The sequence below is a fragment of the Chanodichthys erythropterus genome, chromosome 13, assembly GCF_024489055.1.
Source record: "Chanodichthys erythropterus isolate Z2021 chromosome 13, ASM2448905v1, whole genome shotgun sequence".
NCBI lineage: Eukaryota > Metazoa > Chordata > Actinopteri > Cypriniformes > Xenocyprididae > Chanodichthys > Chanodichthys erythropterus.
Window position 1 is genome coordinate 34,227,218 of NC_090233.1, and position 14,009 is coordinate 34,241,226.

Genomic DNA, 14,009 nt, shown 5'->3' on the forward strand with positions numbered 1-14,009 from the left:
ACAGGAGGACACAATGTTCCTTCATAAACCCAGCAGGTCACTGCTACTGAATAGCACACTAGGCACCTGTCAAAGGCAAAATGACAGTGAAAATAGTTTCACAAAGTGTATTAAATACTTGACTAATAAAAAAACAGTACAAGTCCTAACTAGAGTTTACAAAAATACTTTATTTTATTACATTATATTACAAATACTACTAGAGTTAGTTCACCAAAAATGAAAGTTCTGTCATTACTCAACTTCATATCGTTCCCCAGCCATAAGACCTTCGTTCATCTTTGGAACACAAATTAAGATTTGATTAAATCCGATGGCTCAGTGAGGACTCCATTGACAACAATATAATTGACACTTTCAAATGCCTAGAAAGATACTAAAGACATATTTAAAGAAATCACCCATCACTAGATATTTTTGAATAAAGTTGTTATTTGTTTTTTTGGCTCACAAAAAGTATTCTCATCACTTCATAACATTAAGGTTGAACCACTGCAATCACATGAACTGTTTTAAATATGTCTTTAGTAGCTTTCTGGGCATTGAAAGTGTAAATTAACTGTCAATGGAGGCCTCACTGAGTCATTGGATTTCATAAAAAATATCTTAATTTGTGTTGAACAAAGGTCTTACAGGTGTGGAACAACATGAGGGTGAGTAATAAATTATATTATTTTAATTTTTGGGTGAACTAACCCTTTCAGGACAGTTTTACCCAAATAAAAGGCATGTGCGTAACTCTCTATTCATTTGAATCTCAAAATGGCATAAACACCAGTAATGATTAGCCTACAACACTTACATACAATCCCTACAAGACATGCAAGAGGCTTCAACAGCAGCAGTTTGCTGATAAAACAGTCTTTAAAATACAACAGGTGTTCTTCTGCTATGACCTCATCGTTTGAGGGAAAACAAAGCAAACAGATTACACAAGCAAAATATGAAGAATTTATCCCTTCTAACTGGTCTTTATAATCTGCTGATTTGGGCTTCATTCCCCCAGTTGCTACGCAGGACCTCAGCTGTGCTTTTGTTTGTGCTTGTAAGTATTTCATCTGAGAATACAATTAATCACAGACCATGTTTGGTTATATAACGAAAAAAAGCAACCACACACATACAAAGGAATTTGCTCCAAAATGAAAATTCTGTCATTTTTTTTTTTTTTTTCACATTTTCCCATGCTCCTTTCTATGCGATTACAATGAAAAGGCACTTTCAAGCCTCAAAATGTATATAAAAACATTTTTAAAAATTAAAATACAAAATTATCATAAAAGTAGTCTATATGGCCATGTTATATTTAAAGTCTTCTGACAGCATAGCTTTATGAGAAACTAAATTAAACTTAAAGTTGTCATTCACTTGTAATAATTTTAGCCCTCTTTTTTGCATTCATTGAGTCATATATTTTCAATGAATCACTTGATCCAGTTCACAAAACCAATCTGAATGATTTGGTAACAAATAAGACTCAATGGAGGGGAAGATTATCACTGTCTTAAAATGTAGTCTGTTTCTCACACAAACTATTGTATGTCTTAAGAAAACTTGATATAAAAAGAATCATCATGCCACTTTTATGGTTCTTTGGGTCTTAAAAAAAGACCAGTAGATTCTTTAGAATTTCTCTAGAAAGTGAAAAGGTTATCCAGGGTTGGAATAAAATGATGACAGAATTTTCATTTTTGGCTGAACTATCCCTTTAAAGACACCCATAATCAACTTAACAAAACACTGATGTGTAAAAATATCTTGCAGCACACTGGCGCTGGAGTCATATCTAGGCTCTGTCATGATAGTGCAGCTCTTACTGTAATGTCTTACAGTAATGCAGTTGGTATTGAGCTTCTCTGTGGCGAAGACTAAAAGTGAACCGGAACTAACTGGAGGCGTGTGTTAAAAGCCTGCGTATGATTAGCGCTCACACACTCACATACTGCAGCCGACCTTTAGACTTAATGCACTTGGTTCAATGCAGACTTTCTGTCTAATGCATCTATGGGTGTAGACCGTTGTCTTTCTCTGTCTGACTGAGATGACATAATGATCCGGAAACTCAGTTTATCCATAACCGTTATGCATTTTATGTCTGATAGAGCAAGCAAGCGCTGCCTATTTTTGCAGTGACTGCTGTTTGCTCTACACCCACTCTAATGAAATCATGAACAAGCTGAACAAGCTGAACAATCTGAAAGAGGCACAGACAGACACAAAGAGCAGGGCGTGATGTCACGTAACCCTTTGTAATGACAAACTGTAAAATAAATGTCTTTATAATTATCCTGCACATTAAAATAGCATGAGCCATATGCATTCCATCTCCTAATGGCCTTCGGTAGAAGGGTTTTTTAATAGACATATATTTGCAAAGAGTCACAAATCACTACGGAGAATTTCAGCTTGCACTCAATAAACTTAAAATACAGACTTTGTAATATACAGTATAAAGCACATTTAATTGCCTGCCATTTTCTGAAATTATGGGTGTGTGACAGCAACATAGAGATGGAGAAACTTAAAATAATCTCCAACAGGGCTTTTATTTTGCTGCAGAGTCTATTTTGCATGTTTAATATCTTAAAGATTCTGAGATAAAGTAGTTTGTTACAATATACAAAATCGTCCTAGCAGAAGAGGTAATTTTACTACAGTCAACAACTGAAACAGCAGATCTGTGTGAAACAACAGGGAGTGACCCGCGCTATAAATTAGCAACAGATGTCGATGTTGACATGGCCGACAGCAATAATTACGAAATATCTGATTAATCAGTCATCGTGATTAATCAGACTCGAGTTTTCCAGAGAGATGTTTAATGACCTTGGGACCAAAGTCATAGCAACAACATCCTGGATTCTGCTCTGTAGCAGAGGTCAGCAGCACCGCATCCTGCAGAGAGTTTTGAATTTATTGCACATGAGCATAAAAAAATCACCATTTTTATTAAAGGTACAATTCCACTGTAATCTTAGTTTTTCTCAGTCGCTTTGGTGCATTTCTCAGAACAACTGAAATTCTCAAAACTACTTGTTCAACCTCCACATCATCTAGTCACTTGTGCACATAAAAGCAATTTCAATTTGTTGTCGGAACAGGTAATGTAGGCTAATTAGATGTTCACTACTGTAATGCTATTACAGTAGTCCACTTGCATGTTACATTATACAGAAAATATGCTTTTTAGAGAAAAATGTAAAACACATGTACATTTACAGTATGTGTGTGTGTACATACATATGTACGTACAGTGCTCAGCGTAAATGAGTACACACTCTTTGAAAAGTAACATTTTATCTCAATGAACAAAAACAATTTCCAAAATGTTTTCCAAAAAAGTTTTATATAATATTTTTTTTTTTTTTTTTTTTTTTAAACAAGAATTCAACCACATGCAAGTTTAATTATTCATTACGCAGGTGTCCAGCAGACAGTTGACTATAAAAGGGTTGGAGAGGGTAATGAGGCGGCAGGCCTTAGAAAAACGGTCCACTATGGTGAGTATGGTGGTGTTCCCGTTCGAGGAAGGAAGGTCAGTGACAAAGTCAATGGTGATATGGGACCAGGGACGTTGAAGAAGAGGTAGCGATTGCAGCAGGCCAGCAGGAAGTTGATGAGGGTTTGTTGATTTGGCAGACTTGGCATGACTTGACGAATAGACCGGTGTCCTTCGGAAGAGTTGGCCACCAGAACCAGTTCTGTAAGAGCTGTGTGGTTGCGGCGATGCCCGGATGACCAGATGGGGGAAGAGTTGTGCACAATCTCCATGATGCGGTTGCGGAAGTTTAGGGGCACGAAGGTTCTCTCTGCTGGGCATTCTGGCAGTGACTCATTCTCGGCATTGGCCTGCTCCAACTCGGTCATGATGTCCCACTGAATAGATGCAACGATAAGAGAGGCAGGTAAAATGGTATCATGGCTTTGATTTTGATTCTCACCTTCGAATTGACGTGACAGGGCATCTGCTTTGACGTTCTTGGAACCAGAGCGGTAAGTTACAGTGAAATGAAATCTAGAGAAGAACAGGGACCATCGAGCTTGGCGTGGGTTGAGTCTTTTGGCAGTTCGTAGGTATTCAAGGTTCTTGTGGTCCGTCAGAACAACGAAAGGATGTGTAATCCCCTCCAGCCAATGGCGCCACTCTTCGAAAGCCGCTTTCATTGCCAGCAATTCCCGATCTCCGACGTCGTAATTGCGTTATGCAAGTTTTCTGGAATGATATGCACAGGTGTAGAGTTTAGATGGGTTACCTTGTCTTTGACAGAGTATTGCCCCGAGACCAGTGTTAGATGCATCCACCTTGACGACGAAAGGAAGTGAGGGGTCCGGATGATGCAGAATGGGAGCTGAAGTGAAGCGTTCTTTCAATTCTTGAAAGGCGTCGATGGCTGATGGAGTCCACGTGAGTATACTCTGACCCTTTTTCACCATGCTAGTAAGTGGGCAAGCTATGGTGCTGAAGTTTCAAATGAAGCGGCGGTAGAAATTGGCGAACCCCAGAAATCGTTGCAACTCCTTAAGTGTCAGTTGAGGATGGTGGTGACCTTTCTTTCATCCATGGCAACTCCGTCTGGACTGATGATGTAACCGAGGAACGACGTAGAGATCAAGCTTAGTGAAGTACCTTGCTGTGCGAAGCTGTTCCAAAGCAGCAGGAACCAGAGGTAGAGGGTAGCGAAACTTGACTGTAATTTCATTCAGCCCACGATAGTCGATGCACGGACGAAGACCCCCGTCCTTCTTGCCCACGAAGAAGAACCCGGCAGACGCAGGAGAGGTAGACAGTCATATGAAGCCCTTGGCCAATTCATCCTCGAGATATTTCTTCATAGCCTCTTATTCGGGCTGAGACAGAGGAAAGATACGGCCCCGGGGTGGTGTGGCTCCTGGAATTAAGTCAATGGCACAATCATAAGAGGAGGAGGTAACTGGAAAGCCCGTACCTTACTGAAGGCTACTGCCAGATCTTGGTATTTATTGGGGAGTTGTAAATCAGAGGGGATCTCAGTGGATTTGGCAACCTGGATGGATCGGATACATAAGGAGGATGAGTGTGGCAGACAATGGGTTAAGCAGTGTTTGTTCCAGTGTTCTATCTGTCCTTCTCTCCAACAGATGTGTGGATTGTGGTTGCGGAGCCACGGCAATCCCAGTATTATAGAGGATGTGGATGTGGGCAGAATATGAAATTGGATGCGTTCAGTATGAAAGCTGCCGATCTGCATAGTTAACGGTTGAGTGATGAACCCAATGGCCGACCATCTATTGCTTCCACTGTGAATTTTATTTTGCTGTGCGTAGCTTTGAGACATGAAGTTACCCGCTGCTCCTGAATCCAATAGTGCGGAAGTCTCTAGATGAACGTCACTAATCAAAAGAGTGATGGGCACTGAAATACACGTATCTGAGCAGTAGTATGGGTTTGGGTCACTCACCGAGCGTGGGCTTTCAGGACAGTTGCTTCTCATATGACCAGGGCTGCTGCGGTATAAACACAGACGATGAGTTAAGCGCCGACTTCTCTCCTCTTCTGACAAGTGGTAAGCATTAATTTGCATGGGTTCAGTGGTTTCTGAATCAATTGACAGGTGTGCAGACACTGCGTCTGGAACCAGCTTTGCGTGCACGGATGAGATTATCAACATGAATAGTGAGTTCAATGAACTGGTCCAAGCTCTTTCCCTCATCCTGGCAAGCTAACTCAGTCTGTAACTCATGATACAATCCCCTCCTGAAAGAACTTTCAACGTGTCACTCACCCAGTTGGCCTGTGCAGTGAGCGTGCGAAAAGCTAGAGCATATTCAGCCGCTGTTCTCCTTCCCTGAGTCAGTTCCATAAGACGATCACCATCACTGGGATGATCAAACACCTCTTTGTACCTCTGCAAGAAATACTCATACGTGGGAAAAGCAGATCCATCATCTCCCCATACAGCCGTTATCCAATCCAGTGCTTTTCCAGTAAACAATGAACAATCAAAGCGATCTTACCAGCGTCAGTGTTAAACATGGTGGTTTGTTGATTTATGATGGGCGAGCATTGGAGAATGAATCCCTTACACTTAGCTGGATCACCGTCAAACTTTTCAGGCAGAGAAAGGTGAGGATTTGTCAGCGTCCCTGTCGCGTGTGTAATGGCGGTTGCTGCGGCGGGTGGTGGAGATGGCGTCGGGGAGGTGTATTGCAAACCCTGGATAGCCTTGACCAGTTCCTCTGAAAGGTTTGTGAAACAATTGAGCGGATTCTGGTGAGCGGCAAGCTGGCTGGCCTGGGCAGACATAGTGGCACATAGGTGAGAAAAAGCAGCTGGATCTTGGTTTGGCAAAGTCTTCTGTAACAAATCGTTACTCAGACTGGGATCCATTTGCATGCTTTTATTGAGAAACAGAGTGGTCGTACAGACTGGGTCAAACAGGGGCAAACAGGAACAACAGAGGCAGGCAGAATCGTGGTCAGACAACAGGCAAAGGGTCAGGACAGGCAGATATCACTCACAGTACAGTAACCAAGGCAGAGATCATGGGCTGGCAGCAAAGGGTCGAGAAATGGGGTCAGAGGTAATCAGCAACAGGAAATCAAACAGGATACAAACGCTCAGAAATGTTCACCTAGGCAAAAAAAAGACTTCACAATTAACAGAAGTGTGTGGCAGTCTTTTATAGTCCAGGTAATGGGTGTCAGCTGGGAGTGTGATTAGTCTAAGGTACGGGCTGCTGGGAAATTTAGTGTGAAGTGTGAGCGTGTCAGTATTCTGGTGATGGCTCCCTCCGATGGTCAAAGGAGGGAACCACAGAGTTCGTCTCTGTGACAGCCAGCAATGGAAGAGAAATGTCACAAGACCTGAGAAAGAAAATAATTTCTTTACACGAGATAGGTGAAGGCTACAAGAAAATTAGCAAAGCTTTACTTATCAGTCAGAATACTGTTGCAAAAGTGGTACAAAAATTTTAAAAAGATGGAACTGCAACCATCTCACAGAGACATCCAGGTCGTCCACTGAAGTTAACACCTCAGCAGGAGCATCTTCTAATAAAAAGGGTTGAAGAAAATCGGCATGCAAGTTCACTGCAGTTATCTAAAGAAGTAAAGCCAAACTGGGGTGACTGAATGATTTGGGTTTCCTGTGACACAATACGGCATACATTGCAGAGGAATGGCATGCATGGGTGCCTTCCATGAAAGAAGCCTCTCCTAAAGCCCAAGCACAAAAAAAGCCCGCCTAGAGTTTGCCAGGGCCCATGCTGACAAAGATGAAGACTACTGGGGCTCTATTACTCTGGAGTGATCAGACCAAGATAAATGTTTTTGGAACTGATGGCTTCAAAACTATAAGGCATCGCAAAGGTGAGGAATACAAAGACAAATGCATGGTGCCTACAGTGAAACATGGTGGTGGCAGTGTCCTTATGTGGGCTGCATGAGTGCTGCTGGTGTCAGGGAGCTGCATTTCATTGAAGAATTCACAGATGTACTGCTCTATACTGAAAGAGAAGATGTCTCCATCACTCCGTGCCCTTGGTCGTCGTGAACTTTTCCAACATGACAATGATCCTAAACACACATCTAAGGCCACTGTTGGATTTCTGAAGAAGAACAGGGTGAAAGTGATTCAGTGGCTCCTGATCTGAACCCAATCGAACAGCTATTGGGAATTCTGAAGAGACAAGTTAAACATCACTCTCCATCCTCTAAAAGAGGTCATTCTTGAAGAATGGAAAAAGATAGATGTTGCAAAATGTCGCAAACTTGTTCATTCCATGTCTAGACGACTTTGTGCTGTCATTAAAAATCATGGAGGCCATACAAAGTACTAGATGTAGTGGTTTTTGTTGTGGGGTGTACTCATTTTTGCATCACCCTAATTTGAGTAAAACTGAAAAAAGCGTAATCTAAGTTAAATTATTAACCTTACTTTCATGTTATAAGTTAAACAGATGTTATATTAAACTTAGTCAGCATTTTGGAAATTGCTTTTGTGTTCATTGAGATATTGTTTAAAATGTTACTTTTCAAAGGGGGTGTACTCATTTACGCTGAGCACTGTAAGTGCATGTATCTTTCATTTCAAATATTCTACTCTCTAATCATCTAATTTCTTTCGCAGTAGAGCGAGGGAGAGTTAAGTTTCAGGCTTATAGCCACATATACTGCACATCTCAACACAACAGACCACATCCATCTGTCATCATGCCTGATCTCCCAGTAAAAGAATCTGTAGATACTTTGTAGACTCTGGAGGGTTCACATTGCTCTTATGGGAGTTTTAAGACAGAATCTAGACTAGAGGACTATATAAAAACCCACTGACAGAAGCTACTCAATTTTGTTATGACACATAACACAGTGAAATATTTAACCTTTTGTCACATTTCTGTGTACAACGACAGAATATAGAAAGATAAATAGACACAGACAGGCAAACAGGTAGATAGAAAGATAGACAGGCAAGGTAAGGTAACACTAAGTGGGTGAAAAGGGACCAAAGTGTGTGAGGTGGTGTAGGAGGAGGAGATAAAGTGTAACTCTGTCAGCTCAGTGTCAGAGAGTGACACTTCTCTGAGACAGAAATGGCTTTCTTCAGTCTCTTAACTTCTAGAACTTTACTTAGTCACCTTTTCCACTCTGCCCTCACAGGTAAGACTATCTTGCCCTTAGCATTTATAGCTTTCTCATTTCTCTGTGTTCTACTAACTTACCTTCACACATTAACAAGGAAACTCTAAAAAAGTACACTTTATATTTTCCCTCCCTCCACAAGTAATCATATCCATAAAAAGCGCATTACTGACTCATGACTGACTTGCACATGTCAGCCTGGATTAACATAGTTGTTTATTGTGATAAATCTTTTACACTAAACAGACTGTATCTTCACCTATTAAAAGCATTATGCACTCATTTTAACTCATTTCTCAGTCTGCGTCTGTTAATAGAACTTTTGAAATGTTATGTGGCCATTAAATCAACACACACGCACTTTCTGAGATATTAATGAGAATTCATGAAGTATGAGAGAGAGACATGTTATTCTGAACTGAGGCAAAGAGGGTTAGTGCTGCATTAGCTTTAGCATTAATGTTACGTTTACAATATTTTGGTCATATCAGTTTAACATTTTTGAATTCACTAAATTATGTGACACAATTCATGCCAAGTGGTAATTGAGACTTTATTCAGAAAATTTGAGGAATTCATTCTGAACTGACTACTAGACTACTGCTGACGTAAGTAAAGTAAAGGTTGAAGGATTTACTCTCCACATAGGAATTTTGATATTTTAATCCTTGTGACTTTTGAGTCTCTAATTTTAGTAAAGGGACTCAGTAACACAGCCATGCAGGCCACTATATTTATAGCATCAGTGTGTATATGTGTGAATTTTCCTTGATTGCTTAAAACGTACTAGATTGGTTACTATTCTGCTTTAAACATGCAAAATAAACAAAAATATTTGTCATGTGATGTTATTGAGCTTTGTTCATACTAATATACATACATACAATATACATACAATGATATACATATCATAAGTGCATTTTCATGAGGCCTATTCTAATGAATAATCATTGCACTGGCAAATAATAATAATGTTTTATTGACAGGTGGGTTTCTTTCTCTTTATCTACTCGTAAATGCGACCATTATCACCAATCCCACTCAAACTCCCCTGCCCATCCTGAACACGTCCACAACAGATGATTTACCTGCTCTGCCTGCTGACGATCCTCCTGGCCCACAGGTGGTGTCATATTTACAACAGCCTCCAAAGGCAAAAGCTGTGGAAGGGGAGGATGTGGTGTTTCCCTGTTTTTTAAAAAGTGATGTGGGTGAAACACTGGCTGTGAAGAAGGTGAGCTGGTATGTGCAGAGTTTGGAGGCAAGGAGAAATGTTCTACTAGGAAATGATACAGTGGAGGATGTGTTTGCTGGTCGTGTGTTTTTGTCTGGTGATCTGCCTATGGGAGATCTATCGATGACACTAAGGAACATTTCAGTGAGAGATCAAGGCCTGTATTTGTGTACCTTCATATCAACAAACTCAAGTATTCTTCATGGAGCCGGGACCAAACTCAGCATCCGCAAAGAGCTGGGTGAGAGAGCTTTAGTGTTGCAAAGATAATTGTGTACAAACCAATATTCAGATACATAATTTCATTTAATATATACATTTTTTCTTATCTTTTAATAAGTCTATGGCCTCATTAAAAAACTCAAGGAAGCCTTTAATGGTCTTCTTAGTGCAATTCAAGGCACGGTTGCTATAGTCAGTTGAATAAAATAAACCCTAACTGAAAAAAATGTTGCCAGCATTTTCAATTAGTTGAACTTGATGTACAAAAATAGCTAAAACAGAAATAAAAATTAATAAAAACTATAGACATTTAAAAAAGAATTCTAAAACTTTAAAAATTACAGTGAGAACAAAAATATCAAAATATTATTAAAAACTACAGCAGTATCTTCAAGGAAGAACAGAGCTTGAATGTAAGTGTGTTAAAGGGTCAGTTCACCCAAAAATGAAATTTCTGTCATTAATTACTCACCCTCATGTCCTTACAGACCCATAAGACCTTCATTCATCTTCAGAACACAAATTAAGATATTTTTGATGAAATTCGTCAGGTATATGACTCATCCATAGACAGCGATATAATCAAGGCTTTCAAGGTCCAGAAATGTACTAAAGACATTGTTAAAACCATCGACATGACTGCAGTGGATCAACCTTAATTTCACGTACAGGTGTGAAATTCGGTACAAACATCCAACAATGTCGGATCTGCCCTAAACTTCACATGTTTTATTAGAGTCCTGGCCTGAAGACATCAACATGGCAATATTCAGTTACAGTCATAGCGCCACCTGCCGACAAAAGGAAATGACATGTTTTACATTGTGATTAAGTCCTCATAGAGATTCAAACAGAACAACATCAAATATGGTCAGTCTAATCTTAAGGCTTTAGCCATGTTAAATTGCAAAAATCTTGAGTTTTCGGTGAAGGGCGTGTCCGTGGCGGCCTGACAAAGTCTGATATTTCGCCATGAAAGAGGAAGCTGTTGTAACTCAGGCATGCAATATCTCTGATCTGCCCCAAACTTCACATGGGCAATAAGAGTCCTGGCATAAAGACAACTATATGCCAATATTCAGTCATAGCGCCACCTGCTGGCAACAGAAAATGGCATGCTTTACATTTTAATTCACTCCCAGAAACACATTACAATATTCCACAAAGTACCAAACATGCTAGAAACACGTTAAAAACACTTAGGTTAGTGCTAATGTATGCGATTAATGCCACAAAACAGGAAGTTGTAGTAACTCAGGCATACAATGTCTGATCTGCTCCAAACTTCACATGTTTGATAATAGTCCTGACCTGAAGACATCAACATGGCAATATTCAGTTGCAGTCAAAGCGAAACTTGTTGGCAGCAGGAAGTGTGGCACTTTGAAATGACTTAGCCATAATTCTCCTGTATTCATTCGCTTACATGCATGTCACCCACTGTTCACTGTTTTCCTGATGTCAACGGGTGGCGGTGAGCTCGGGTGCGAGGGCCCTTTCATCGCTGCTTGCAGCTTTAATTTTTGTTTTGTTTTTGCGCACAAAAATTATTCTCAACACTTCATAAAATTAAGGTTGAACTACTGCAGTCACGTCGACTATTTTAATGATGTATTTACTACCTTTCTGGACATTGAAAGTGTTGATTATATTGTTGTCTATAGATGAGTCATATACCTCTTGGATTTCATCAAAAATATCTTAATTTGTGTTCTGAAGATAAACGAAGGTCTTAAGGGTGTGGAACGATATAAGGGTGAGTAATGACAGAATTTTATTTTTTTTGGGGGGTGAACTAACCCTTTAAAATTATGACCAGTGGCAATAATCTGTTATGGCCAATAACCAATAAATATTAAAGTGAAAAATTAAAAAATTAATTGCAAATGGTTTATATGTGATGTGCAATGGTAATCTTTGAATAAATGTGAACATATAAAGTACTATTTTTAGGGAGCCAATTACAATAATCTAAGACAATAAGAGATTACAGTGAGATTATACCTTTTTTTCATCAAATCCCCGCTCAGGTGTGACTGAAGAGTCTGTGGGCACTATAATTGGCATCGTTGCGGCAGTTGTTGGCGTGGCAGCGGGGCTGGTTGCTGTGATACTGACTCAGTTCAAGGACAAACTGAGCTGCCTGAAGAAATAATGTGGGAGCGATAGCTTTGGAGTATGGGTGTTAAAAGTGCGGAGAGGTTACGGTAAAGGCCAAAGGTAAAAGAAGACAAGCACACGTACGCTTACACTGCCAAGAACTGACCTCAGTGCACGAGAATTTACATCAGTGAACGGTGAGACGTTGAGCTCACCCCATATCCTGAATGATAATATACGATTACATACACAAACAGTTCCATTGACCCCAAAACATACACACCCCATCAGATCTAATACAGAAGAGCACGAGCAGCTGAGTTATTAACTATTGAGCTTGCAATGATGAGCATGCATGCATTTTTTTTTTTTTAAGTTCATAAAGCATTTCAAAATACCTGGATTTCCGCATGAATTGTTCTAAGATGAAAAACAGTTTTGCTTCATGTGGTTGTAGTTTTTATTATTATTATCATTATTCAATCTGCTGTGGTGTATGTTTTCAGTATTGAAAGCAGTCTTTTCAAATGATCGTAACATATGATAGATGTATGCTTTGCATAGCTCAAGTTGAGATCGACCCATACCAGAGTATCACTATATCAATCAGAAACTGATCTTGAATCAGCACTCAACACTAAATACTTTCTCTCAAGAGAGTCCTGATCTCAATACTTGTTCTGTGCTTCAATATGCCATTTTAATTAAACAACTTAATTGCAAAGTTCTTCATTTTCACCTACATGCTTTTTGTAAGACCCACCAGGACATTCACCTCAGAAATAGCTGCTTGTGAACTGGTTTGTGACTTAATTTTGTCCCTTGAGCTTTGGTTTGTTTACTGTGAAAATTATCATCTATCCTCTGACACAAATAAACAGTTTTATTATTCACAGTGTCTCTGGTGAATTCCCTGTCTCATGCAACTACACAAGTAACCACAGGCTGAAATATTTCCTTAAGTCCAGGTCAACACAAGCCTGTCTCTAAAGATTAAATTGATCAAAAGTTACAGTAAAGACTTTTACATTGTTACAAAAGATTTCTATTTTTATGGTAGCCCGTTTCTGCCACTAAAAAAAAAAAAAAAAAAAAAAACCCCAAAAAAAAAAGCCACTAAAAAAAAAGATGAATTGCGACTTTTTATCTCAGAATTCTGACTTTTTAACTCGCAATTGCGTGTTTATATCTCACAATTGCGAGTTATAAAGTCAGAATTCCAAGATAAAAAGTCGCAATTGCGAGTTATAAAGTCAGAATTGCGAGATATAAAGTCGCAATTGCGAGTTATAAAGTCAGAATTCTGAGATAAAAAGTCGCAATTGCGAGTTATAAAGTCAGAATTGCGAGATAAAAAGTCGCAATTGCGAGTTATAAAGTCAGAATTCTGAGATATAAAGTCGCAATTGCGTGATAAAAAGTCAGAATTCTGAGATATAAAGTCGCAATTGCGAGTTATAAAGTCAGAATTCTGAGATAAAAAGTCGCAATTGCGAGTTATAAAGTCAGAATTCTGAGATATAAAGTCGCAATTGCGAGTTATAAAGTCAGAATTCTGAGATAAAAAGTCGCAATTGCGTGATAAAAAGTCAGAATTCTGGGATATAAAGTCGCAATTGCGTGATATAAAGTCAGAATTCTGGGATATAAAGTCGCAATTGCGTGATATAAAGTCAGAATTGCGAGATATAAAGTCGCAATTGCGAGTTATAAAGTCAGAATTCTGAGATATAAAGTCGCAACTGCGTGATATTTTTGTGGCGTTTTTTTTTTTTTTTTGTGGCAGAAATGGGCTTCCATACTATTTCAAATGTGATTCTTTTGAACTTTTTAT

At 39.3% G+C, this 14,009-nt stretch overlaps 1 protein-coding gene across 1 annotated transcript; it reads left to right on the forward strand.

Moving 5' to 3' along the window:
• Positions 1-8,559: 8,559 nt before the first annotated feature.
• si:ch211-137i24.12 (Immunoglobulin superfamily member) lies at positions 8,560-13,152 on the forward strand. The gene is made up of 3 exons (XM_067408148.1): positions 8,560-8,637; positions 9,606-10,094; positions 12,106-13,152. The coding sequence occupies exons 1-3, from the start codon at positions 8,571-8,573 to the stop codon at positions 12,228-12,230; spliced, it is 681 nt and encodes a 226-aa protein (XP_067264249.1). The 5' UTR covers positions 8,560-8,570; the 3' UTR covers positions 12,231-13,152.
• The last annotated feature ends 857 nt before the right edge of the window (positions 13,153-14,009 follow it).